This window comes from Podarcis gaigeae (genome assembly GCF_964106915.1).
Source record: "Podarcis gaigeae genome assembly, chromosome: 1".
Taxonomy (NCBI): Eukaryota; Metazoa; Chordata; class Lepidosauria; order Squamata; family Lacertidae; genus Podarcis; species Podarcis gaigeae.
The window spans coordinates 68,846,252-68,873,493 of NC_139678.1; the positions used below are offsets into that span (position 1 = coordinate 68,846,252).

Here is a 27,242-nt window from a genome sequence, read left to right on the forward strand (position 1 = left end):
AGAGACCCATTCACAGAATGGGCTTTTCCATCTCTTCCTTGCTCCTACAGCCTGCTGTGCCTCATGAAAATCTACGCCTGGAAATTGGGAGGCTATTCTGAAACATAATGCATGTTAAGTAGGAGGCTGCAGCAGGAGGGGGAAGTCACCAGTAATCAGTGAATTCCACCACCCCATATGCAGTCCCTTGGATCCAAGTCATTATGTACGCATTCTGCACAGACCCTCCTGGTGTGACTTTGTATTTATACATTTATATTTTCTTTCCAAATGTGTTATTCTGTTCCCACCCCCTTTCCTGTCAAATATGTCTTATTTTGACCTGATTTTACTTCCCGTTTCTCAGCCTATCCCTGACCTCTAGTGAAGATGTCTGTCACAATTATGCTAATAGAACAGTGGTGAAGTCATCCACTGTTATGATCCTGAAGCTACATCATTGCGTTGCAATACTTTAAATAGTAATAAAAAACATACTAAGGAGCGGCTGGGGAAACCCAGCCAGATGGGCAGGGTATAAACAATCAAATTATTATTAGTAGTAGTAGTAGTGAATTTAATTATGTTACACAATTCATTGCATTTTATTTATTTTTATTAAGTAAGGTACAGTATTTCACATTTTAACATCTTCATTTGTCTTGTTTCCCTAGGGACTGATGGAATGCTCCTGTTTCCATGAGAAAAAAACAATCTCTCAGTAGCAGCAGAAAAGACAGAAGGAAAAAACTGGGTGTGTAGCATCTGCTAAGGCTCTGAGAATTGTATTACAAGGACTTCAAAGATGGGGAAAAGGAAAGATGAAATTGAAACGATTTCTCCTCATCTCTGCAACCTCTCAGTTTTATTGCCTCCAATGTCAATTTCACTTCCAGGGCAAAGAGGTTTCTCTAAACTACTTCTGCAGGAGCGAGGGGAGAAATGTTCTCAATGTTTTTCAATGTCAGTTCCAGCTCTTGGCAGTGCTTGCCACAGACCTTAGGCAAAATGTTGCACATTATCACCAGGTGTGTAATGAGTGCTCCCTTCACCACTAAAGTGGAGTCTAGATAAACCCCTTTGCTGGAAAGATGAAATTCAAGAAGCCCGTATTAATTTCAACTCTAAGGTGGAATTTATTCAGACTCCCTGAAGTGACAGGAAAGTACTGTCAACACCTTTCTCTTGCCCATGCTCTTAAGCTAAAGCAAGTACTATTTAAAAGATATGTTTTCTACTCTGCAGACTCCATGAGACAAACAATGGGTAGCAATCCAACAAACAGTTGAAATCATCTGTGAGGCACTCTATCCTGACAGCTTCTTAGCCTGGAGGACTATCTACATACATCACAAAAGATATTAATACTTTTAGTAGAGAATGTCTGATTACAAATCAAGGTACAGCACGCTACACTAAGTACAAAACAGAATGACAGCTAAGCATGAATGAGATACCAGGCCCAGATCCTGCCATGGTAACAAAACAAAAGCAATCACCCAGCAGAAGGGGCTCTCTTGGTAGTTGCATTGCCCCCAGACATTGGGCAGGGGGCTGACCTAGGAAGTGGCATTTTCTGTGGAAGCTCCTCCCCACAGAAGCATGTCTGGCACCTGTTGGAGATAAGCAGTGTCCAGTGCACAGCGGAATGATGAAAAGTACGTGCCAACATGCTCTATATTACTTTATTTACACTTCAAAACTGGTAATTTACAGAAAAAAACATCTTCCCTCTGCCGGAGCAGAGAAAGGCATCCTCTCTCCTCTAAAGCACGGAGAGAATTACACTGAACTGCAAAGAACAGTGAAAAACAGGAAACCAGTGTACGTCACATCCAGTCTCCTTTCCCGTGAGAAAACCCAACAGCACTTGACTGTGGAATGTAAACATTGTCTTGTGACAAGCACTTCGCTGCTCAGTGAAGGAAGCAGAAACCAACATCCTCCCCCTTTCTGTGAACATCACTGGGCAGCGTGTTCGTACAATATCAGTACAAACCCAACTTCTGCACATAGGTACAGTGTTGATCCCTTGATACAATCTTGGACAATACATCAGCAGGAATTTCATTACCTGGCATATAGGACACCGTTACGAGTCCCTTTTGAATACGTTCCCTAGCATGTTGCAACTTTAATTGCAAGTGCTTCGTGCTTTGCTTACAACCTTCAGAATTCAGCAAAGCCAAACATGCTTTGTTGTCCTGGTAAACCTGGATTGGACATTTGACAGGAATTTTTATGTCTTTGCACAATTGTAACAACCATTCACAATCCTTAAGTGAATAAGACAGTGCATTCAGTTCAGCTTCACAAGTACTTAAGCTAACTGTTGTTTGCTTCTTGCATGACCAATCAAATAGACCCTGATTGTACTTATAGCAAACTCCAGACGTACTTTTCCTGTCTGTAGTGTCACTTCCAAAACTTGCATCTGCAAATATCTCAAGACCACCAGACTTCTGATTGTTAAATCTCAGTCTGTAATGCATAGTGCCTTTCAAATACCGCGCTATGCGTTTCAGAGCTTTCCAATCCTTAACAGTAGGATTGTTGACTTGTCTGCTTAGCAAATTACAGCTAACAGCAATGTCAGGTCTTGAACATCTGGCAATGAAGTTTAGCTTGCCTAGCACACTTCTGTACAGTGTAGTATCAGAAAATGCTTCTTCAGTGTCATCTACCTGATAACCTGTTGTCATCGGTGTGTCTACAGGGTTAGCATCCATCAGGTTTAGTTTGCTTAACACATCAGCAATTTTACGTGACTGGTGTATTAGAATGTTACCATCTTGATCTCTCTCTATTTCCAGAGATAGGTAGTTGTTTACCTCACCAAGATCTTTCATGTCAAAGTGCTCTTTCAATTGAGCTAGGGCATTATTGTACATTGTGACATCCTTCCAAAAGAATAAAAGATCATCAACATAAAACAAACAATACAGTTTCTTTTGCCCCTCCTCTTTGACAAATACACATGGATCAGCTTTCCCTTGCTTAAAACCTAGAGAAAACAATACTTCAGTGAGTTTTGTGTGCCAACACCGTGCACTTTGTTTGAGACCATAAAGGGACTTCTTCAGAGCACAAACAAATCCCTGTTTTACCTGTACGCCATCAGGTGGAAGCATATAAAGTGATTCATCTAGAGATCCGTACAGAAAAGCTGTATTCACATCATGGTGACTAATGTGTAGATTCTCCTCTGCAGCTAGCTTGAGCATAAGCCTAATGCTCTCATACCTCACGGTGGGTGAGTAGGTTTCATGATAGTCTTCACCTGGTACCTGTGCAAAACCTCTGGCTACCAATCTGGCTTTGTGTCTGACTATCTTGCCATTTTGATCAGTCTTCGCTTTGAAGACCCATTTGCTTCCAAGCAGTTTCATTCCTGGAACTACTGGAACAAGGTCCCATGTTTTGTTCCTTTCCAAGGAATCAAGCTCAGCCTTCATGGCATTTAACCATGGCTCAGCTTCCTTTGAATCCAAATCCTGGATTTCTTGGAAACTTGAAGGTTCAAATACCTTCTTGGAGCTTTTAACAGCTGTTACTGCTATCTTAGCAAACTCATCAGCAAATCTCTTTGGAGGTCTGCCTTTTGTCGCTCTCTGTGACCTGCGAATTAGCCTTAAGTCTTCAACACTCTCCTCTTCCTTCTTAGGAGAAAAGTGACCTATTGTGAACAATGGTTCCTCCAATTCTTGATCAGAGCTTTCAGAGGGTCGCATAGAGGCTTTCGCACTCTTGAAATCCTCTGAATCACCCGATTCAGTTTCAGACTCAGACTCAGAACCTTCATCAGTGGGTGTGGGTTGTTGCGGTTGCTTTTGACTATCCTCAGTTTCATCACTGTCATCAGGATAACATTGGAATATTCCCACATTCTCCCCCCACTTGGCATTGTACTCAACACTTCTTGTGAGCTTAATTGTCTTAGAGTCAGTCATCATTATTCTGTAAGACCCTTTCTGATAACCTAGAAAGATACCATGCAATCCACGCTTGTCTAACTTGGAGTTTTGTGGTGAGTGAACCCACATGTCAGAACCAAAAATTTTCATGTGTTTGATGTATGGCTTCTTGCCAAACATCTTCTCATAGGGGGTACAACCAATCGCTGAAGATAACCTGCGATTATAACTGTAAGTGAAACATGAGAGAGCTTCGGCCCAATAACTCTCTGGAAGATTGGCATCATGCAGCAAGGTTTTTAACCCTTGAAGCAATGTCTGATTTGCTCGTTCCGCAAGTCCATTCTGCCATGGCGAACGAGGACTAGACAAATCGTGTTGAATTCCTTTCTCAGTCAGAAAAGCTTCAAACTGCTGAGAAGTGAATTCTCCCCCGCGATCAGTGAAAAGAATTTTTATCTTCTTATCATGCACATTTTCCAACCAAGCACAGAATTCCTTGAACCTAGGAAAAGCCTCTGATTTCTGCTTGAGATTGTACACATAAATATACCTGGAAAATGCATCAATGAGAACCATGAAGTACCTGTTTCCACCCAAAGAAGGCGCTAGTGGTCCAACCAAATCAGCATGAACAACCTGGTATGGTTCTGTAGCTTGCCTACTAGACACCTTACCTTTCGCAGCCATTTTTACCTTGTTTGCTGCGCATGCCTTGCACTTCATGTGGTACCTGCAGGGTTTAATAGTCATACCTTCAACCAAGGCAGGCATTTTAGATACTGCCTCAAAATGCAAATGACCAAATTTTCGATGAAAATCGTGAATACATTCTGCATGCAAACTTTTGTTAGAACCTGCAATGCAACAAGTGTCATCCTGCACAACATCATCAAAATACAAAACATACAAACGATCAACATATTCAGCATGCAATACATAATCATTTTTCTTTGTGATGATGCACCTTTTGTTCTTAAAGGAAACGTCAATTTTCCGCTCATTCAGCTGTCCAACGCTGAGCAGATTATGCTTGGCATCTGGCACATAAAGCACATCCTGTACCGATAAGTCCAAACTGTGAAGAACAACAGTTCCGTAGCCTTTACTGGGGATTGTGTGGTCATCCGCCTGGTGAATCGCACCTTCCTGCGGTGTAAAAGACACGAACAGTCGCTTATCGTTGCACATGTGATGCGTTGCAGCCGAATCAACAACGAAGAAAGATCTAGACGTCTTCTGGACCTCTGCAACCTTTGGAGTGAAGCGTGAGACCATTGCCTTGTGCTGCGTTGTCCTGGACACCGGACCTTTGCCTTTGCCTCGGCCTTTTCCACGCGATGAGCTTTCGCTGCGCTGCTCTGTCTTGGCCCTGGGATATCTGCATTCCCTCTTCATATGGCCTAGACGTCCACACGTGTAGCATTTCACTGCCTTCAAAGCTTTGGCGCCATCTGGTGGTTCCACTGCACTATGGGATGACGTCTGTGAAGTCTCCCCCTTGCCCATGCAGCTATCACCCTGGCGGTCTGCTTCATTCTGAATCATGGCAGTATCACTGGCTACTGTGAGTTGAGCATTTGGCTGATTGGCATCAAATTCCCCACTTGCCTCATCCAGCCTTCTGCAGCTAGCCATCATGACTCTGGCATTAGCCTTCTGCGTCATCTCTGCTGCTTTAAATCAGGCTGCTTTATACATGCTGCGTCTGTGTACAGCTGCTTCAATCCAAAAGCAAATTCAAAAGTACTTTCGATTTCCAGCCTCTGCCTGTGAGCCTGTGCCTTTCTGCTTAACTGCTTTGCTTATCTGCAGCTGCTTCAAACCGCATTCCAAAGGCAAGTTCAAAAGTGAAAGTTCTCTCTGCTGTCTTAAATTCATGCTGCGACACTGCTGCAGCTGCTTTACTTTCGATTTCCCCCAGCATAGGAAAAATTTATCCTTCTAGCCTTTTGCCTGTGCCACGGCAAAACCGGCTATAAAAGTTCAAAGTCCAGCCATAAAGCCATTAATTAGAAGCTGGCAGGCTGCCCGGAGCTGTAGCACATACCTCATCAAATCATCTTGACGCGCAGAGATATCGTCCGATCCGGCCCTCTGCATTCCGATCCTTTGCCGGCACTCCAATTCTTTGCTCCTTTGTTCCTTTGCCAGGAGCCCGACTTCTGGAGTCCATTCTCAAAACACTGCGTTTTTCTGGGCCCGGAACCAAATGTTGGAGATAAGCAGTGTCCAGTGCACAGCGGAATGATGAAAAGTACGTGCCAACATGCTCTATATTACTTTATTTACACTTCAAAACTGGTAATTTACAGAAAAAAACATCTTCCCTCTGCCGGAGCAGAGAAAGGCATCCTCTCTCCTCTAAAGCACGGAGAGAATTACACTGAACTGCAAAGAACAGTGAAAAACAGGAAACCAGTGTACGTCACATCCAGTCTCCTTTCCCGTGAGAAAACCCAACAGCACTTGACTGTGGAATGTAAACATTGTCTTGTGACAAGCACTTCGCTGCTCAGTGAAGGAAGCAGAAACCAACAGCACCTTCACTCTAGCTGTTATTGTAATTTGTGTGCAACTGTTTTTAATACTGTATTTATATTTCTGTAACCCACCCTGGGACCTTTTGGTGAAGAATGGGTAGTAAATCTAATAACAATATGGTGATGATTTTGCTGGAAGTTTCAGCCACAGTGTATTTGGCTCCATAAATGATATAATATTTATTTATAGCAAGCACGAGGGTCATGGGTTTTTTTAAGAACACCCAACTCAATGAGGGCTTTCATGAAGGAGCAGTCTCATACTTGATGTCTTATACATTATTGATAATCATAATCAGCTCCATAGAAGAAAGTGAGAACAGCAGCAACAGCTTGAGTATGCAAATTACAGAGAGTACATTCAGTCTTTATCAGGATGTTAAATGGAAATGACTGCATACAGTGGTACCTTGGGTTACAAACACCTCAGGCTACAAACACTTCAGGAGAACAAAAATCGCACGGCAGCAGCAGGAGGCCCCATTAGCTGAAGTGGTACATCAGGTTAAGAACGGACCTCCGGAATGAATTAAGTTCGTAACCAGAGGTACCACTGTATTTAATAATTCCACACACACACCCCGACCAAGTCAAACTTGCTCCATGAAAAGGAACAGAATCTTCATAACACCTGCAAGATGTTTATACTGAGGAGGGGGAAAATGCCTCGCATTCAACAGCTCATTTTGCAGTTCTGGCCTCAATGCAGAGATTCAAGAAGGCAACACTAATGATTCTGTACCAGATGTGTAGATCCTTTGGCCCTGAAGATGTTGCTGAACTGCAACTTGCACAATCCCTGGCCATCGGCCACATTTGCTATGGCTGAAGGGAGCTGTAATTCAGCAACATCTTCAGGGCCAAAGAGTCCCCATACCTGGTTTATACAATGAGGAAGGAAAGATCACTGGAAATTAATTTGTCCTAGCAGAAGCAATGGTAAGTTACTTCTGTCCCACAATTGATTCCAAACTTACTGCATGTGTGAATGAGCCATCACATATCACAAAAAAGAAGTTCCATGTTATTGACAAATTTCCTGCTTTTCCACGGAATCCCACAAAACACAAGGAACTTACTTCTGAATAAAAGAAAATGCCTAGCTATTACCATTTTCTTAGAACACTACTTTTCCAATGGGATCTCATTACTGCATCACCATCTCCACAAGTGTACCTAATAAAATGTTAAGCCACACAGAGCAGCATGTTATCTAAAGGTCATAATGTACTCTTGAGCTTAAAAGCAGTTTTTGAAGCTCCTGGAGTTTTCAGAAGGTAGTAAATGCCATGAAACTGATTAGCATTCTATAAACAGACAGTTCATTAGCGCACACTTATTATTTACCATCATAATTTAAAATCAGCTTTGCAAATCAGTTTCCACAAAAAGCAGAGTCAGGCTACATGCCATTAACCTTTGGTTCTTATGATCATTGTACATAATTCATAACTGGATTTAGTCTTTAATTTTCCATTAAATGTGCTTTGTAACAACTTCCACTAAAACCTAGAGAGTTTCATCAACAGCTGTATTAAAACAGATGCTTAAAACATCTACTAACACAAGAAGGATATTTAATCACAAAATCACTGTTCATTCAAAATTGTGCAGCCATTAAACATGCAAAATTAAGTTTACTTTGGCACATTTAATGTTATTAGAGGAGGATGAAGTCTGAGCTAAGGGTATAATTTTTAGGCAGAAAAACAATATATACCTGAACTATACCCTTACAAGATTTGGAAGGCTGTGTGGCCAATTATTTTTTGCCTGCCACAGTCATCTTAAGTCCATTATAGTTATTTGAACCTGTCCTCAGATAACATTTCCTCTTAACAGAAATGTATTTATTTATTAAAACAATTTTTACTAAATAAAATTTATCCTGCCTTTCTATATTTTTCAGACTATTGTCTAATTCAAGATCCCAAGATATTTATATATATTCCTTCCTGCACACCCTAGCAAAGTTACTACAGAGGTACATATATATTTGTTCACGCGATTTCGCAGGCGAGCTCTCAGCTTGAAAAAAGTGAGGCGCCCCCAAATGCACGTTTTTGGGCACCATGAGAGCACAGCCCCGAAAGATGCTCGTGATCTTGTGTGGTTCATGTGACTCGCAAGGGAGCACAAACAAGAGGAGGCACATCCCAGTTTTGGGATTCAACATGTTGGAGGGTATGCTGCAAGCAACTGAAACAGAGGTGCATCACACTAATATATTTTTGCTGCCATCTTATTCTTTTCCTCATAATTTTCTCACAGTGGCTGGCTAGATGCCTGTGGGAAGCACACAAGCAGGAACTAAGTGCAACAGCAATCTCCTTCCCTGTGGCTTCCAGCAATCTACCTACAGGACAATCTTATAAACGAGCACTTTACATCTCTCCAACCCAAGCTAAGCTTTCAAGCACACTGAATGATTTTGACACCTTCCACCATTTCAATGACACAGGTGTCATTTGATACTCTTATGAACACGTCTCTATTAAACCTGTCACCAAGATAGATAAATATTCCATATTTAGATCAGTGATAATTACATTGACAGAAGGGTCTTGGTCACCCTGTTCAGAATTATGATCTATGTCTGTCCAGCACTTTCCTTTCATAGCCTCTCACTATAAACACTACTGGTTTTTCCACCTTGGGGCATCATAAGATATTAGCCTAATAGCAGAAGCAGTTTACAAAACTTTGGATCTTGAAAGCTTAAAATGGCTTCAGCTTCAATTTTTTAAAAACAAGAGTTGGGAACTTGTGCCCCTCCAGTTGCTCTGTACTGTGACACCCCTCTGTCCCAGGAATGAGGGGGTGTTGCCGGTGTGGATTTACTATGAAACTAATGAATCTTGAGCTTTGGTGCCCCTAATCCTGAAGGGGCCCCAGAAGTGACTTTAGTCCACATTGTTTTAAAAGTCTGGGTCTAGTGGACCCAATTTGAGTTGCATGATGCAAATTGATTAAATTTTTGTTGCATATTATTCCGACAATCCCAAAGTTTGAGAGTCAGTAGCACACATGTTGTAAAGGTGGAGCGTAGTTGTAAGGTGGATGTTTCCCCCCTATTTTGTCCCCCCCTCCCCTGTTATTCCTCTAGGGTTCTCTTAAGACCTGAGGAGGAGGACACGGGCAATCATTCCAGATGGCAAGCCAAAATGCTTCCACTCATTGAACAATTAGAAGAGCACAATACTGATTTCCTCTAAGGGTCTCTTTTTTTTCTTTTGGAGGGGGTTGTCATAGTGTATGTTGTTTTTGCAAAAGACTTTACTGTAAATAAAGAATTGAATAAGTACTTCCAATGAATCTGGGGAGATTGGCAGTTCACTTGGAAAAGCTTCAACCTGTTCTGTTTACTGCCTTAATCACACTTTCCAGGAATGACTTCTTTTCTTACACAACCTATTTTGAAACCAGAGAACAGAAGCAATATAACTATATACTGGCTCTGCACTGTTAAAAAAAAAGTTCATTATATCACAATATGCTGTACATAAATATATTTTTCTGTGTTTACATTAACACAGGGCTGTATAAACTAATGCATATGCACTATTCAACATTCTCTTTTTTAAAAAATAATATTTATTAGAGTTTCAAAAAAAAATTACAAAAAGAAAGAAAAAGAAAAACAGAAAATACAAAATACATCTGTATTTTGCACCATTCAACATTCTCCATAGTTTCACCACAGTGTCATCTAATAAAAGTATTAATTTATGCACACCACCATGAAAGAACAGCTCTTAAGGGCCTGGAAGACTAAGTTTTCCTTTACTTTTCAGTGTTTCTTTCTTCTCTAAAATTATTTTTCTAACCAACTTCATCAGCCATGTGGAGTTATGCCCTGAATGATTAGTACTGTAGATCACAAAAGGGCATGCAAATGAAGAATTTTTTGGTTGAGGGATCTGTGCCAGCTAGATAGCAGGAAACATTTTATTCTTAGTGAGAATACATCCCTTTAAACTAGCACATATTTTGAAGGCCCACACAAACCCTTACTCATACTATACATTCACAAACTTATGAGTCCAGTGCATCAATAGAATAAAACAATAAAAATTAAAGTCTTAATTTATGACTTACTAATAGCAGAATTCAGCTGCTGTTTTTAGGAACTCACATTGTGCCTAGCCTGGACTGTATAAAGTCTGGAGAGGAGTGCGGTTGCATTATCTACAGAAAGTGTTGAAGTATTAAATCTTTGTATTAATAATGGCTAAGATTAAAACAAAAAAGGCCTGCGAAACCAGACAAATACTACTTTATCTCTACTGTGCTGCTTTCAATTCTCAGCAAAGCTGCCACCCATTCACAGCCAAGACATGTTCTATGGCAATAATTAAGCAACACTTCTGGCTGTTGAGATTCTTAGTTCACAGCAAGCCCTTAACAAGCCGGAAGAAGGCAGAGTTAATTCTATGAGGGTAATGTTTATGCCATCCTCGCCTAAGGAAGGTCATTATGCCCCTACTAAGAACATGCAATCTTTTTGCCAGACATTCTTAGGCTGTTGACTGTCAAAATCCATGTAATAGCACACCATGTCATCTGACATTGAAGGTGGTTTCTCTGAACTATTTTTAAAGGCAGACAATCCAATAGGCATAGGATTTTCTTTTAGTAGCACTATCGTTCCAAACTGGTTCTCCCATCCCCTATTTCATTTATTCATTCTTTCTTTTCTCAAAGTCAGCAATTCAGATTTTGATTATTTTTGTATCTCATCCTTTGACCAAGCAGCTCAACCCTCGCTGCTTTGGCTATTTCTTGCAACATTTAATTGCTGTTCCTTACTCATATCATACGATTATGAATCATACTGCCACAAGATGAAATAATGTTTTCCATAATATTTAATTCAACTTAACATCAAATGCTTCTAAAAAGTGGCACTGATTAGAATAAATCACAGACCAATCTTTTTCGTACTTACCTTTCTCACATTGTAAAAATCCCGATGAGGATTACTCTTGAGTTCTTTAAGTTCAGACATTTCATTTAACATCTCATGTAAACCAAACTTAGATCCTAGAAAATTGAGCCGCTTATGGCAGTATGTTTTTCTGCGGAAAAGGAAACACCGTACCTTAAGTATGGTCCGACAGCAAATCAGAATGCTTTTACTTAAATAATAATAGAATTGGAAAGGGACCCAAAGAGTCACCTAGTTCAACCCCCTGCAATGCAGGAATCAGATATCCACTTAAGAATTAGAAATGCAACTTTTTCTTCTTCTTAAAGGTGTTGCAAAATACTGGAGCGGTAGGCCAAGCACTGCCACTGATCAACCCTGTTCCAATCCCACATTTGAGAGATTCAGACTATTAATACTACCTCACCGCTGCAATCCTAAACACATTTACTAAAGTGAGACCCTCTTTCTTTGTCCTTCACACAAAAGTCAATATCCTTCAACTTTTGTCCTTCAACCAAAAGTCAATATCAGAGATCAAGGGCACCTTTCAAACAACAAAAAACACTCAAGGAATATGCAAAGTCAGGCTAGAGAAAGGCATGACCTCAGGCGAAGGACTGTAGCTGGGAAGTGGGTGTGGCCTGGAGACAAGTCCAAGGACCAGACAGAGAGTTCTGGAAGATCACAGATTACCCCTGGGTCTGAGGTCCCCCCCCCCCCCCCCGGTTAACACTGTACATCCCAGAACATCATTTAACATAATAGGTTTGACACTCATAGCAGCAACGCAACTGTTGAAGCATACAATAGGCTAGCATTAGGGAATTCTCAAAGTTAAACAAAGCCATACGTTGGGCCATCTGCAATGAGAGCCAGCACATGACTGAGGTCAAGGGTGTAAGTCTGAAGATCAGGATAAGGCAAGTCCCATGGCTCATCAGCTTCCATCATTTCTTTGTTCTCATAAACGAAGAAAATGCCTGCCTTCATCTTTACAACATAATCCAGATTCCCTGGAGAATCATCAAGATTGTAAAGGTCCTGCAGGTCTTTTGGGGGTGGATGAAAATCTATAAAAATGTCCGAATCAATAAATAATTCAAAATACAGTATTGTTTCTATTCACAATATTCCAACAACAAAAAACAGTAATAGACATGAAAATCATGAAGTGCTATATAGGATATCTACTATCATATGAATGTCATCTTAACTCTATGCAACTTGGTACTATGGTACCTATCAGCCCCAAAACATGGAGTGAAACCCAACTCATGCTTAACCATTTATTTCAGTGATACTTGATATTTATGGTAATGTTCTTTACCATGGACCAAACTGCATCCATGGCCCAAAATCCAGAAGTTCAGAATGTGTTATATGAAAGCTATCCAAGCAAAGTATGAAAAAAAGGTGACATTATACATGGGGCTGATACACCAACATAAACATTTTGAATTGGGATGCTCTGTAAAAGCTCTGCAGTCTTAAGTATAGGGCGTACAACTAGTGACCCCTCCAAATATTGCCAGACTACACCTACAGTAACCATTGGCCATACTGGCTGGGGCTGATGGGAGTTGAAATTCAACATCTGGGGGGCCACAAGTTGTCCACCTGTGGTTTAATATTTGCGCTGCTGAGAGGGAATATTTTTTGTGGTCAAAATTTGCACAGTTGCATAGGTCTGAAGCCAATATGTTCAAGAAGGACAGAGCGTGCTAAACGTGAAAGCTGGATGTGCAAATCCCTGTTCATATCTGAACTGGGTTACAAGCTAATCCCCACTTTCACCATTCCTCAAAAACAAGGGTTGGGGAAAACCCCATCTAGCAAAGCTGCAAGAGGAACTGACTTACTTGTATAATGCTGTGGGTGATTAGTTCAACTAACAATGTTTCCTATTAGAGTGATGGTTTCTGAACCTCCAATTAAATATTGAAAGTGCATTGCTAATTTACCACCAAGCATAGTGTGTGGACTTGACTAGAATTTTTCTGAGCAGCAGTGACTATATTGCACAGAACTGCACTATCCCTATATCTTTATGTGTTTATTTACTCTTTAAGAACAAAATGGCAACAAATTTATTAGAGTAAAACCTATTGCAAGGCTGGAAGTAATACTATTACCAGAATATTGATCAAGTGGGCATATTAAGAACAGTAAAAGTTAATCATCTCTTAGGTTTTCATGCACCAAAACCTTTTAAAAAAACTGCAGCTAATTTACCTGGAAGTACTTCATCTTCATCTTTCCATTGTTCATTTCTCATACTGCATAAATATTGGGCCGTTGTCCTTGGAAAGCGATGGTAAGCAAGGCGACAATACTTTTCTCTAATAAGGAGAGCTTTTGCCAAATTCTTGGCAGCCTGCTCATAATCATCAACAGTAACCTGAAGGGAGAAATTATACAATTAACCACTAGAGTTGGGGGTTTTTAATGCTACTGTAAACACTAATCCGAAACACATTTGCTTGACAGCTAGGCCTACTTCTCACTGAAGCAAAAAATCAATGTGTTGGTCGTACCACTGTAGATTGTAAGTTGGTGTTCCTCTATACACAAGAATTCTCTACCCACAGAAAACTAGTACAACATGGAGGAAACTGTTCTCTGAAATCTTATTAACTATGTTGAAGAAAATCTGTATTTGGATGAGCATTCAATTGTGGCAGCCTCCACTTGTATCGTGAAGTAAAATTGTTCAATATTTACCATCTCAGTGACAGGCATTAAAACCTAGAGATTTCAATATAGCCTACAAATGTCATTAGGATTTCATCTAGGCAGACCAGTGAATCAAACCATTATAGAAACAGTCAAATCTACCCTATATTGTCAATCAAAATTCTTCATGCATTTACCTCCAGATGAAGCAAAAGGCTTCTTATGATAACATGTAAATACTTCATGCACAGTTCCACCTGTGTCTTAATACTTCCCTACATAGATCAGTAATGTAATGGTGAACTTTAGCTGCATCTTGAAGCTTTTGAGAAAGTATGTACATTAACCCAGGTTACCAGCACCCTGGATATATACGTAACTCGCATCTTACGCTTCTTTTACCTACATATTTGCAGCTATGAATGGAGGGGGCTGATGGGAATAAATAAATGGAGAGTGGGCAAAACCCACTCACACATAGCTACAAGCACAGGCTTACTCGACTTCAGGAAGGCAGAGCAAGCGTGCTCTGGTAGCATCCCCAAGCCTTCGCGCTGTCTTCCCAAAGCCAGGTGAGCAGCCCTCCTCCACCTTGCAGCGGGTTGGGTAGGCAATTCCAGGGGTTCCTTGCTTTATGTGTTTTTGCATTTATTTGTGGCCCCCTGAAACCCTCGCGTAAGATGTGAGTTACCTGTATATAGTAGTTTTGGAAATGATAGCAATGTGATCAGACAGGATGTACAACACTTGCTGGAAGAGATCTCACTTGGGATAAGAGAACCCCTTTACCTCAGCTCTCTGCCAGGTAGCAATACATGTTCATGTCAACATGTTTGATCATTATCTGAAGTTGGAGAGCCAAGTGCTGCTTCACACGTGCACCGGCTACATATACACCAAGAAGAAACCGCCTACCTGCACAAATGGAATATGGAAGTCACCGTGGGAGGTATGCATGGGCCTCCTATTCCAGGTAATTATTTGGGCATGTTATAATTTGCTCAGCTCTTTGTGCCCCTAACTGAAGGCCAGGAGGAAAAGAGGATGAGAGAATAAAGGCCTCCTCTGATCCCTGTGCAGGTCATTTTTTATCTTACATCCGACACAGGTAATACAGTAACTTGTATCTGTATTCCAAAGCAAGATGGTAATACTGTATTGTGTTTTTGTTAATTGACAAGACAATTGTTACATGTCTACTGAACAGAGAAGGGTGGGGAACTGAATTTGACCAACCAGCAGGACTGTTATCTTCCCTACCACCTGTGGGCCAAATCTGACAGGTGAGTTGGGTGACTATTTGTCAGTCACCTGAGATCACAATGCTGCCAGGTGATCCTCTTTTTGCCTGCACATTCTGAAACCAGTTTGAGTGCTTTGCAAAGCCCACTGCAAAGTGCTCTGCAAGACCAGAGATGTGAAGGCCCAGAAAAAGAATGGGGAGGTAAGAGAATTGAAGGAAAAAGTTGGTTTCTGGGCCTTCACATCTGGATGAAAGACCCAATGATCAGCTGGTTGGCAGTGCCTGCAAAGCCCTCTGCAGGCACTGCCCATCAGTTGTGCCTTCAAACCCCTTTCAGCAGAGCCAGGTTTACCTGCCCCACAACGGATGACAGGTGGAGGTCAGGTGAGCATGGCTGGGTCAAAATGGCTTTACAGGTGCCAAAGAATAGGGGGTTGGCAGGCTAGAGGTTCTCTAGCCCTGGAATACAATCTCTAGAGTAACTAGGCAAATATAAGCTTTCCAGCAGATGTCAAAGCGATAAACAACTACCTGACATTCAGAAGACATCTTAAGGCAGCCCTGTTCAGGGAAGTTTTTAACGTGTGATATTTTACTGTATTTTTGGCTTTTATGGAAGCCGCCCAGAGTGGCTGGGGAGGCCCAGCCAGATGGGCGGGGTAAAAATAATAAATTATTATTATTATTATTATTATTATTATTATTAAAGAACAATTTAATTTCACATTACACAAGCATACAACAGTTAACATTTTTTCCCCTTTTCTCTCTCTCTAAAAAAGGAAAAATTGACTGATTCCTTACCCCAGCACAGTAATCCCCACTAATTGTAACTCTTTGAAATTCTGGTACATCATACATCCTTTGGGTGGGTTGCAAAGAACCTGGAAGCACTGGAGTAGGAGGAGACACAACTGGGGTGTCCGACAGAGTTCTCACTTCTTGTGGTGGAATTTGCAGCGACAAGGACTGGGACCGAATCATCTTGAAACTTTTCTTCCTAAGTTTCCATAGTAAACAACACGTAAGTGAGTAAGACACATCTCGAGATCAACAAAATCAGGTTTAATGTTAAATTTTACTTCAAAAATGTCCGGCCATTATGCATATTAACTAAAGACTTTAAGTTACTTCTGCATAGTCATTGAACAAACCTTTTCGCTGTTTCCAATGACTGTTGCTCTGCCATCTCCTTCTGCAGCTCTCTTTCTTTCGCCTCTTGTTGCCCAATAGGGCAATCCTCAGGCACGGTGAATAGTGACAAGGCATCTTTGCTGTCTTCTTCTCGAAGAACTTTGGCAAAAACCTTTTCGGCTAGAAGCCGCACCGACTCATCAACCTCAGAGAGATTTAGCTTTGGGAACTGTCTGGGCATCTCAGCTAAGGGGGGAAAATATGCAATTATAGGCTACATGTTACAGTTAGTTATCAAAAATAAATCACTGTCTTTTAGTTAATCCTAGAGTCATTTAAAATTTGTGCAATTTTACACCACTGTAATGATTTACAGTGAACACTGTGTTCTTTTAACAGTCACCAGAGCAAGAATTTTCTTATATGGCAATACCAGTTTTGGAGCTTAGGACTACTCAACAAGAATTTTCAAAATCAGATGAAGAAATGCTCTACTCACTCCTGCATGATGTATTTCAAATTTTCTAGTTTTGATTCTGATGCCTATGGTCACTATACTCCAATCCTAAACATTTTGAATGCATTTTTTAAAATAAGCCTCATTAGCTGTGTGCAAGCGTAAAGCACTGTGAGTTTCTCACTCTTTCCAAACATCAGCCCTAGAAATCACATTTGAAACTTCCCAGAGTTACAAAATAGGCATTTCAAACCGTGTGGCAGGCTGCTGTCAACGGAGGAAAATAGAAGACTCACTGGGCACATAAAACAAGACAGCACAGTTGTGGCAATTACTGAAGCACAAGTCAATTTTCATGAATTGGGCTAACTAAACAAAGAACACAAATTTAGCTTATTTATATGAAGTACAATGTGTGATGAAGTGGTTGAATGATTCCTTCATTAAGCACCCATCTCACAACTCCATCCACAATTACCACATCACCACTCAACTCACTTTTAGCAGCTCTGGGAGGGCACTGTAGCTTTGGGGTGAGCAGTGATTGCTTTGACTTATGCTGTATTGAATTTAGATGCACAGTATTTTCTCAACCATTTGGCTGTGTGAATTGGTGCAATATCCACCGGAAACTAGTAAAACTTAGAAATAATGAATGCAATCCAGCATGTATTAGGCACATCTCAGTCCTATTGAAATAAATGAAGCTCAACTGGACAGGTCAACGTTAAATTGCATCTACTATCGGCCGTATGTGGCATGCAGCAATGCAAACCTTATACATGTCAGAAATAAGTCTGAGTTCAGTAGGGCTTACCCCCAAGTAAGTGGCATAGGATTACACCTACCTGGAAGCCCGCCCCATTGAACTTAACTAGGTTTATCCTTGATTAGACATGAGTAATTGCACTGATTTCAACAGGTTTAAGGATTAATGTCGATTCATCTTTCCTTGTATTGTGCACCTCTGTGCTTAGGACTTAGAACAGCTTTGTGAAGAAGGTGGTAGAGCTCTAGGAACCTGCCAGAGCCTCAAGCCTCCTTACCAAAACCCAGCTCCTCGCTTGGGTGACAAGGCAGGGTGTGGCATGGATTCTGTGTCAAAGTAGTCTTGTGATCCACTTGGTATTAAAAATAGGGCCACCCTGGTCTACAACCAGATTGTCATAAGATTGTATTAAGGACCACTGAATTCCTTTTATGAGCTACCTGGCCCTTGGCATCAGCTTCAGAGGTACCACTTCCGTGTCATCATGAGACAGCATGAGAAACAGTACCATTTAAATTGTGCCAATACAGCTCTGGGGCATTATTTCAACAGAGCTGCATCAGCCCCCCCAGTACAGACATCATTTAACAGAATTTGAAAGCATCTCTTTCACTCCAGGTCTTTAATCTTTTGAAGTCCTATTTAATTTTGTTACTGCCTGAGTTTAAAGTCTGAATTGTATCTTGTGTTTTAAAATCTGTGTTTGATTTAAGGAAAACCAACTTAGTTGTATTTTATGGTTGAATTTTATATATGCAGCTAGCCACTCTGGTTGTGACTGTAAAAGAGCAAAATATAAATAATAAATTGTTTATTTATTATTTCAAGTGCCCTCCTAGCATTCTTGCACAGCCAAACAGTTGAAAGTTTCAAATGATAGCAAATATTCATCATTCTAATTCATACCATTTTTCTATCATAAATGTCAAGCAATTTTGCAATGGAATAATTTGTGTTTATAAGAGGAAGAGTGTTTAAACTGAATCTCTAAGATTATATTCTTTCTTTAAACTCTATGTGGGGAAAGAGAAAGACCAGCATTAATAGTAATTTTAAAACGCTTTCCCTCCCCCATAAGATATTTGCTGCATTCTCTATATAAACCAAAACAACCTTCATTCATGAATAGCTTTAATTTAAGTAACAAAGAAAACTCCTTAACATTTCTTTTTAAAGTCCATTTTTTTTATCAACCATTCTTCTTAAATAAGCTATATAATATTTACTCTGGAATATAACCTTGCAATATTTACTGTAGTTTCAATTTTTTAAATGCATCTGAAATTCCTTGTACTTGTCAGTTACTACATGAAGCCAAAGTTTCTATTAACACCTGCTAAAAATGTTCATGAACCAATAAACTATTTTTAAAAACCCTGTGTAGAAATGTAGGTCTGGGCATTGAATTCTAAATTTATCCCAGGTTTCAAAGCCAAAGGCATGGCTGAACTCTAACCACTTTAAAGTCCTATTAATTTCAGTGAAAGTGTTAAAGCATGTGTTGAAATATCTCCTGTTGAAATCAAAGGGTTTTTAAGGGCTTAGCATTATTAGGAGCTTTACCCATGCAATCAGCGTTGCTTTGATTACAAGGAAGAAAACATTTATCCTGAAAACAAAATCATTCCCAAAAGTTGTGTAACTTGGAACAGTCTTTATGTGATGCTATTCCTACATGCATGACTCCACTTTCCAACTGTTGGCATCTGAGCTTGTTATTAAATGGGAAACAATCTTCTATTAATAGCTACTAGCTGTGATGGCTGCTTAGGAAATGATTTATTTTCAGTCTAAGAACAATTTCAAACATTACATGTTGATATATTCTAGTGATTGCTAATAAATAAGGTGCCAAAGTATTTCAACATTCCCATTTCTTTGTACTGCACAGGATGTTTCCCTTCCCTTCCTCCCCCTTTTTTGGTCTCTGCAACAAGGTTTCTAACTGGCTTTTCTGCTAAGTCTATTGTAACCAACATATTGTACAAGGTCTAAGTCCAGGTCTATAACTATCCACCAAGAACAATCAAGTCTTGTAACACAGGTGGTGTCTTTTATTGCTCAGACCAAAGGTCTTGAGTGTCCCAGGAAGTCTTTTCAAAATGGGCAACTTGTGGGACAACACCCATCATCCCTGACCATCAGCCCATCTGGCTGGGTCTGATGGGAGCTGGAATCCTACATCTGGAGGACCACAGATTCCCCACCCCTGCTGTAGACTAAAATAAATATTTATTTTGCCACTATCCATCCAAGGTCTCAGCCTGCATTCCTTTAAGCAAGAAAGTAGGGATAAAGAAACCCATGTCCTCTTACCATTCCTAAAGCTGAAACCAGCTACTCCACTCTGCAAGGTGTGAGATTCCCCACCCTTGGAGATTTATGGAAACCTGAATACTTGGGGGGATTTTCCAGCTGACATGGCTGGTACTCCTAATGAGGCTCTCATCTCACTATGGAATGGTGAAATGCATAGAGCCATTGACACAACCATTCCTGGGTGCCCTCACCATTTCTGTGGAGCACTTAGGTTGCCTTGGTATTCTAGTAACCAGCATGAAATGAAGCAGTGTTGGTAGGTAAGAGTGTAGGTGATGCAAATCCTAACCCAACCCTGAACAAACACTAGTTTCCTCATAGCAGTGGCAAAAAAACACTTTACTTCTCTGCCACCAGTGCATCAACAAGTAGTTATGTAGCTGAGCTTTTCCAAGCGGTGAATGGGCTTTTGTTATCTGGCCAAGAGACTAGCACTCTGACACATTTGGAGGTCTGCTGTAACAACACTGAGACACTAGAGGGGCAGAATTGCACAGATTCAGACAGAATTGTGAGACCTGGGAGGGGTTCCATCTTGTCCTCCTGCTATTTGATACCTATACAAAGCACCTGGGATATACTATCAGGATATCTGGAATGAGGTATCATCATTATGCAGACAAGACCCAGCTCTCACTCTCTCTGTTCCATCAGAATTGGGAGAGGCAGTTAAGGTGTTAAGACCAGTTCTTGTGGGCAGCAGTGGGCTGGATGTGGACCAATTAACTAAACTTGAATCCTGAAAAGACAGATGTGTTTCATGTCCTGAGTTCTCAAGTCCAGGATGCGGGGGGCAGGGCGGTGGACTGACTGTTCTGGATGGGCTTGTACACTTCTGGAAGGTGTGACTAGGAGTACATTTTTTTCAGCTACAGCTACAGTTTGGCAGCTATGGCTCTTTCTGGACAAAAATTCTTTGGCTACTGTACTCCATGCTCTGGTAACTTCCTGGCTGCACTATGGTGGTGCGCTCAGTGTGGGGCTGCCCTTCAAGATGACTCAGAAACTTAAAATGTTCTAAAATGCAGCAGCTGGATTACAGCCTTGGGTTCGATTAGTATCTCATCTAAATCCCTGATCTAAAACAGCTGAATTGGTTGCCAGTTTGTTTCTGGGCACAGATGCTCATGAAATGTTTAAAGCCCTAAAGACTTAGACCCCAAATAACTGAAAGACCACATCCTTCCCTACATAACCTCTTGGGTATTAAGATCAGCAGGGAGTTCCCTCTTGGTACTTCCAGCACTCTTAGATAGGTGGTGTGTGTGATCCAGGTGAGGGTGTTCTCTGAGCCATCCCATAAACTGTGGAATTCTATCCCCAGAGGAGTGCCTGACACCTTCACTATGCAGTCTCTTAACCCTGGCCTTTGACACTTGCAATGTACTTTTTAAAGACCCACCCTATTCTTGTAATTGTAATTTATTTCAAACTGTTTGGAAGGTTGCATTTTAAATTGTAGTGACCTGCCCTGGCATCTTAGTATGAAGGGCAGGCAATAGATACATTTATTAATTTATTATTTGAATTCAGTAAACACTTATTTATTTTTGACATTTATTAGTTGCCTCACCATATAAATTCTCTAGGCGATATACAATAAATTAAACATGCAAGGCTAGCGCTCTGCAGTACTCAAGAATCAAGGAGCGAACTAGGCTAAGGTGATGTCCCTGCACATCAGCTTATGTGCTCTTACCAAACTAGCAAAATCCAGAAACTTACTATGATTTCCAAATCCAAAAATGGCTTGCTCTGTTTTGGGAGGGGAGAAGCAGAGCAACAAGATGAATAAGGCCAAAGCTACAACTGGAAACCGTGGGAACTAAATGAGTCAGTGCATTAACCTGAAGTTTCCAGAATAGGTCTTTTAAAAATAAAAATGAAGTATTAGTATACCGTTTCTGTTCGGGATTTTTTTTTTTTTTAGGGGGGGCCAGGATAAGTAAGTAACTTGTCCTCAATAAACCTCTTCAGGAACTGTTCTCGCTCTTCCTCTTTCAGAAGATTGATTCAGGAACCCAGCTATGGGCGATCCTGAATATTTCATGAGCGCATGCCATGAAAATGAGTCTTATTCTGCTGTGGCGAAGAAAGCAGGGAGGACGTGGAACCGATGGAGCTAGGAGGGAAGGCGACGGGTCTTCCTCCTAGTGATGGGAGCCAAGGATACAGGCTGCTCTCCCCGGCCGAGCAGGTCTGCTGCAGGTGCCAGCCCAGCTTCTTCCGGCTCTGGCGGCGGCTGCAACCCGCTGCTACCCGGCAAGGTCAGCTCTTGCATGCCCGCCCCGTTCACTTCCTGCTTGGAAAGCAGCCGCCACTTACCTAGCGCCCCGGGGAAAGTCATGGCAGACGCTCGCCGAGCCTCGCCGGCGCGGGCGGCAGGCAAGGAGCCTTCTTTCCCCCCAGCCAGAGCGGACAAGAGTCAGTCGCCGGCTGGCCGGAGGAGAAAGCAGAAGAGGGAGGAGCCGCCGGAGCCAGCAGCTGCTGCTGCCGCACTCCCGCTGCGCTCTGCAGCTCCCGCAGTGAGCCCAGCCAGGCAGTGAGGCCGGCCGCGCAATGCCCGCTCCGCCCGCCCCTGTTCTGGGATGGGGGTCATCTCCCCAGCCCGGGAAGGACTGGGCGGCGAGGGTGGGGGGTGGGAAGAGGGGTCAGGCTTCAACCTGACGGGGGCGAAACGTTTTGCTTCCTGCCTGGGCAAAGGCGGCCCCATCCTTGGCGAGAGCAGGCGCCATCTGCTCCCCGCTAGCGCGCGCCTTTCCCGCGGAGGCGCAGGACGGGCTGCCTCGTCTCCTCTCCGCTTAGCATCCCTTCCTCCCGGGGGGCGCCCCATTTTCTCTTCCCGCGCCTCTCGGAGCTGCTTCACCCGGGATGCTCACCCGGCGCTGAAACTCCTCTCCGTCGTCCTATTTTGCCCTGCGCACTGAGTGGCAACGGGAGAGCGAGCGAGCGAGCGAGAGCGGGCGAACACGCAGTTTACAGACACACAAGGCGTAGCTGCGCCGAATCTACCTCAGTCGGGTGTCCTTGGCGGGATGGTCTATCAGGAAAATGTCGAGCGGTAGCCAATTCCCGGGCACCCACCTTTCTCCACGCCTCGCTCTCGCGGCAGCAACAGGAGTGGCAGCTCCTCCTCGAGCCTCTCCAGCGCCAGCATGAAACTTCTCCCAAGGAAGAGGAGGGCTCAGGTTACCAAGCGCCGCCGGCTCAGTCCCTCTGGTGGAGAGAGGGCGCCAGGCCGCGCAGGCACGCCTTGGGGGAAGCTGCCCTTCCCGGCCGAGGCTTCTTCGTAACTTGGGCTGCAGTAGTAGCGTGTGTCTCCCCGAGGTTGCGCCGAGAGGGCGCCTGTCTCCTGAGTGCCCCGCTTATCAGCGCCTCGCACGGCTGCAGACACCGAAAGTCTCGCAGCCAGAGGAAAAGAGATTCCTCGGCCCAGACGCTCTCGCTGTTTGCGAGCAGATAACCAACGTGGAGCGTCAACACGGGAGCGTGTGGCGTCGCTTGCCTGACCATTGAATTCAAGGAAGCCTGACGCGCGTCACTTTCTTTGAATTCAAGCGCCAAGTTGCGACGTGCGAAGGCGAAATAGGTTCCTGCGCCTTTAATTAGTTTTGGCGAAAAAGAAACTTCTTCGGCAAAAAAAGTCTGCGCGTCTGTTAAAGGTGCAGGAGCCTTTTTTCGTCTTTTGCTTCGGGGCCACCCTAGCCCTGAGGCGGCAATCGCGTGCACGTTTATGGAGGAGTAAATAACAGTGCAATTCTGTCTGCTCTGAAGGGATCTGCTCTGAAGTAAGACCCTTTGAGGCCAACAGGACTTGCAAAGTAAACTCTGTGGGACTTGCTGCTTCTGAGTCACCGTCCACATATCTGGACGGGAGCTGAAGCGCGCTGCGGGCAAAGGCAACCCGAAAGCCATGGCTCTGGCTCGCGTCCAGAGAAAGGCTTCCTATTGCCGCAGGAAGGTGGTTTGACCGCATCCTTCCGCACCATGCTGTGTTAGCGTCGTAATAAACGTTATCATGATTTAGCTGAAACCCATCCAAAACTCCTTGAGGAAATATTAGGCAAGAGTAACTTGCCGTTATTGGACCCGATCCAGACAAAGCGGAACGTTTTTAAAAGCCCATTGATTTCACTTGGAGAGATTTAAACATGCACATAGCTCTTCTGTTGACATCAGTTGGATTTACACGACCTTCACTTTGGGTGGGTGTGAGATTGAATTCCTTGCTATTATGTGTTCAAGGGTTGCTGGAGCAGGAGGGGGCGGTGTGATCTGGGTCAGCAAGTTCCATTCATTTATAAAACGAACTCTGTATAGTGTAGATTCATTATTATAACATAGAACTAACAGTACACAGAAAATATCGTCACCCACCACCCCAGCCTGAGAGGCACCAGGGATTCCAGTGTTTACTTGTGGTGTGGATTCTTTGACTGTTGTGATTTTAGGATACATGGTTTTATTCACACATATAAGAAACCTGTGTATAGGATGGAAGGGCTCACAGCATTAACATCCCCACAGATCTTGGTTCTGCTTTAGGTTTCCAGGGGAGCCCTGAAGTCTAACAAGGGAAGAGCAAGACATCTTTCTCTCTGCAGCTTTTAGCCTGCTTCCAGCCTGCACACAACTATGGCTATTGTTCTGCCAAGTAGCAAGCTAGGTGAGCTGCTTGGGAAAGGCCCACTCATTAGTTGTATTGGATATCTTCTCCAAACCGGTGCCAAAGTTTTGCAGTTGTTTTGCCGCATTTTGCAGGGGACCCCAAATTTCTGTGTTCATAATTAATGAAGCTGAGCAGAATTACTTACTTGGTTATGCTAAAACCAACCAGCCAGCCAAAGCCATTGCCTTGATAAAGGAACTGGTTTGGCAAGCTTCCTTTGCATTCTACTGTCCTGGATGCAGGATCACAAGTTCTGGAAGGGAACCCAGGGTTCCATCCACACTCCCCACCCCCACCCCCAGCTCATAACAATAGAATATATTATATTAGAGGTCCTCCCCAAGGGCAGTGAGCTTGGGGCTGAGGAAATTCAATAGTACCACCCCATGCCACACTGCAAGCTCCTTTTGCAACTGAGGTGACTTTCGAAATAAATTTCTGGTGTGGAACGAAATATGTAGTGCTGTGTTTCACTTTTCAAATTAAAACCATGCTATGCATACTCAAGCCCTCCAGCATTCCTAAAGTAGCTCATTGGATCACAGCCAGTGTAAACTCTATTGGATGCAGTCCCCATAACATTCAGTGAAAATAAAGTTGGTTCTTTAAAAAAAAAAAAAAAAGTATTACTTGACTTAAGAGAGTCTTCTATGAGGCTGGTTCTGGCCAGGACTTAATGTGTGCCTAGAATATAGTTCCACAACCTGTTCTTCATGTGGGACTCCTAAATATACAGTGTTCGTGCCCTTCACTACTGAGTAATGGCCAGGTCTCACGCACTTGAAATTAGAGGGCAGAACTAACCATCCGCAGCATTTGACTCCAGGGAGACTGAGCCCCACCATCTCCTATTTAAAAATGATGCACTACCTGCAGTTCCACTGCAGGCAGTGCTGTTTTTTTGCTTAGAGCTGGTGAGAGTAGTGGGAGCATTTACTTTATTTCTACATTGGATGGATTGCACCCCACTGAGCCTGGCAGAGCCGAAAAGCTTTGTGAGTTGCTGACTAAGCACCTTTGGGGAAGTGTGCCTATGAAGCCTAAATGGGTAATGGATGTCAGCCTGTGTCTGGGTTGGTAATTAAGCGTTAAGGCATGCGCTTCCTTTAGTAAGATGAATGTGGTTTTTAAAAGTGTCTTGCTGAGGTAGAAAATTTATTGTACAGTACACATTTGCCCCAATATAATTTATCACTGTGCTCATCACCATAATGCTACAGCATTCCATAGGTACTTTAGATAGGTCAAATATTATTCTGAATTTATTTTTAAATATGTAAACCTAAAATTCATACAATTTTCTCCCATATATTCCCTCTAGCCAGGGTGCTTCACCATGCTGCTGTCAGCATTGGCAAGCTACAAGAAAAGAAACAAATCAATGAATCAACATCAATATATTTCATAATACATGTGCAAATAAATGCACGTTCATTTAAAAGACGACATTGTATGTAGACGTGTCCCATAGTATCATAGATGCAGGGTTGCCGCTTCTTCACATACCGCACCAGCTCTGGAAACCTGTAACTCTTTATTTTTAATATTTCCCATATTTAGGGGGTGACATTGTCTTATGAAGGTCATACTTTCCAAAGAGCCTCAGAAAGAACGTCTGCGCCTTGATATTATCTTCTGTGTGCATGTAAACATTCTGTGGTCCTAAGTTTTATTGCTATTTCACCTTTGGCTAATTTTTGGCTTCTCTTTCCATTCATTGCACCTCTGACTTCTTAACCAAGCCTCAAAGTTTACAGTACAGTCCTATGTGTGTCTACTCAGATGCAAGTCGCACAGAGTTCAAAATGGCTTGTAAGGTGGCACCATAGTTCATGGTATTATCCGTTCTGATAATGAAGTTGCTGAGCATGTATGTTAAAAAATAACAACCAGCTGGCAAAATACCAGTATGTTTCTTGCTATGTTTTTGTTTATATTTCAATTGTAAGAACACAAGAAAACCCCTGATGGATCAGACCAAAGGCTTGTTAACTCCAGCATCCTATTCCCTGCAGTGAACAACTAGTTTCCAGGCTATATTTGTAGGCAGCAGTTGGGAGCCTGTGGAACTACAGATCTCATCATCGCTGACTATTGGCCATGCAGACTGGGGATGAAAGCCAACATCTCCAGTTCTTTCATGTACATCTACAAGCTCCCCACTCCTGCAACATAGCCCTTGCCTGCTGATGCTCTTCAGCCACTGATATTCAGGAGCAGGCTGCCCCAATTCTGGATAAAGCATGTTGCCATTATAAAAAACAGCTGCTGATAGCCTGAGACACAAGAAACTGGCATAAAGCAATTCTGGTGTAAGTTAAGGTAGCATAAAGCTCACCAGGAGCCCCATTCAGGAATGGAGCTGACTGAGACAGTCTCAGCCTGGCAGAGGGCAAACGAGCATCTAAAAGAGTATTTGATTTACACCACCCATTTTGCTGGCTTGATTTACACAAGGTTGCCAGGTCACATGAAGGATGCAGGCATATCTCTGACTGAGCTGAGGATGAAGGAATTAAATCGGACAGGGATCTGTTGAATCATAGCCCTACTCATCCTTGCAGATCTTTCTATAGGATTGGTCCCTCATTTAATATCCATTAATTTGTCTA

At 42.4% G+C, this 27,242-nt stretch overlaps 1 protein-coding gene and 1 long non-coding RNA gene across 5 annotated transcripts in view; both read right to left on the bottom strand.

Annotated features, from left to right (window-relative positions):
- AMPD3 (adenosine monophosphate deaminase 3) overlaps positions 1-25,884 on the bottom strand; it is a 39,906-nt gene extending 14,022 nt beyond the window's left edge. The window contains exons 1-6 of one of the 4 annotated variants that reach the window (XM_083725095.1): positions 23,046-25,884; positions 16,437-16,662; positions 16,087-16,282; positions 13,599-13,764; positions 12,217-12,436; positions 11,385-11,514 (exon numbers count right to left, since the gene is read on the bottom strand). In XM_083725095.1, the coding sequence (XP_083581221.1) occupies positions 11,385-11,514; positions 12,217-12,436; positions 13,599-13,764; positions 16,087-16,282; positions 16,437-16,662; positions 23,046-23,118 (1,011 nt within the window). In that variant the 5' untranslated portion in view covers positions 23,119-25,884. Of the gene's footprint in view, positions 1-11,384; positions 11,515-12,216; positions 12,437-13,598; positions 13,765-16,086; positions 16,283-16,436; positions 16,663-22,286 lie in introns of all 4 variants that reach the window. The other 3 variants (XM_083725097.1, XM_083725098.1, XM_083725096.1) reach the window with 3 other exon arrangements.
- On the bottom strand, positions 583-11,357 carry LOC310838698. Its single transcript, XR_014561120.1, has 3 exons — positions 10,095-11,357; positions 6,438-9,983; positions 583-1,592 (listed from the first exon to the last, which is right to left on the bottom strand). It is a non-coding gene; the product is annotated as an uncharacterized lncRNA (long non-coding RNA).
- Positions 25,885-27,242: the final 1,358 nt, after the last annotated feature.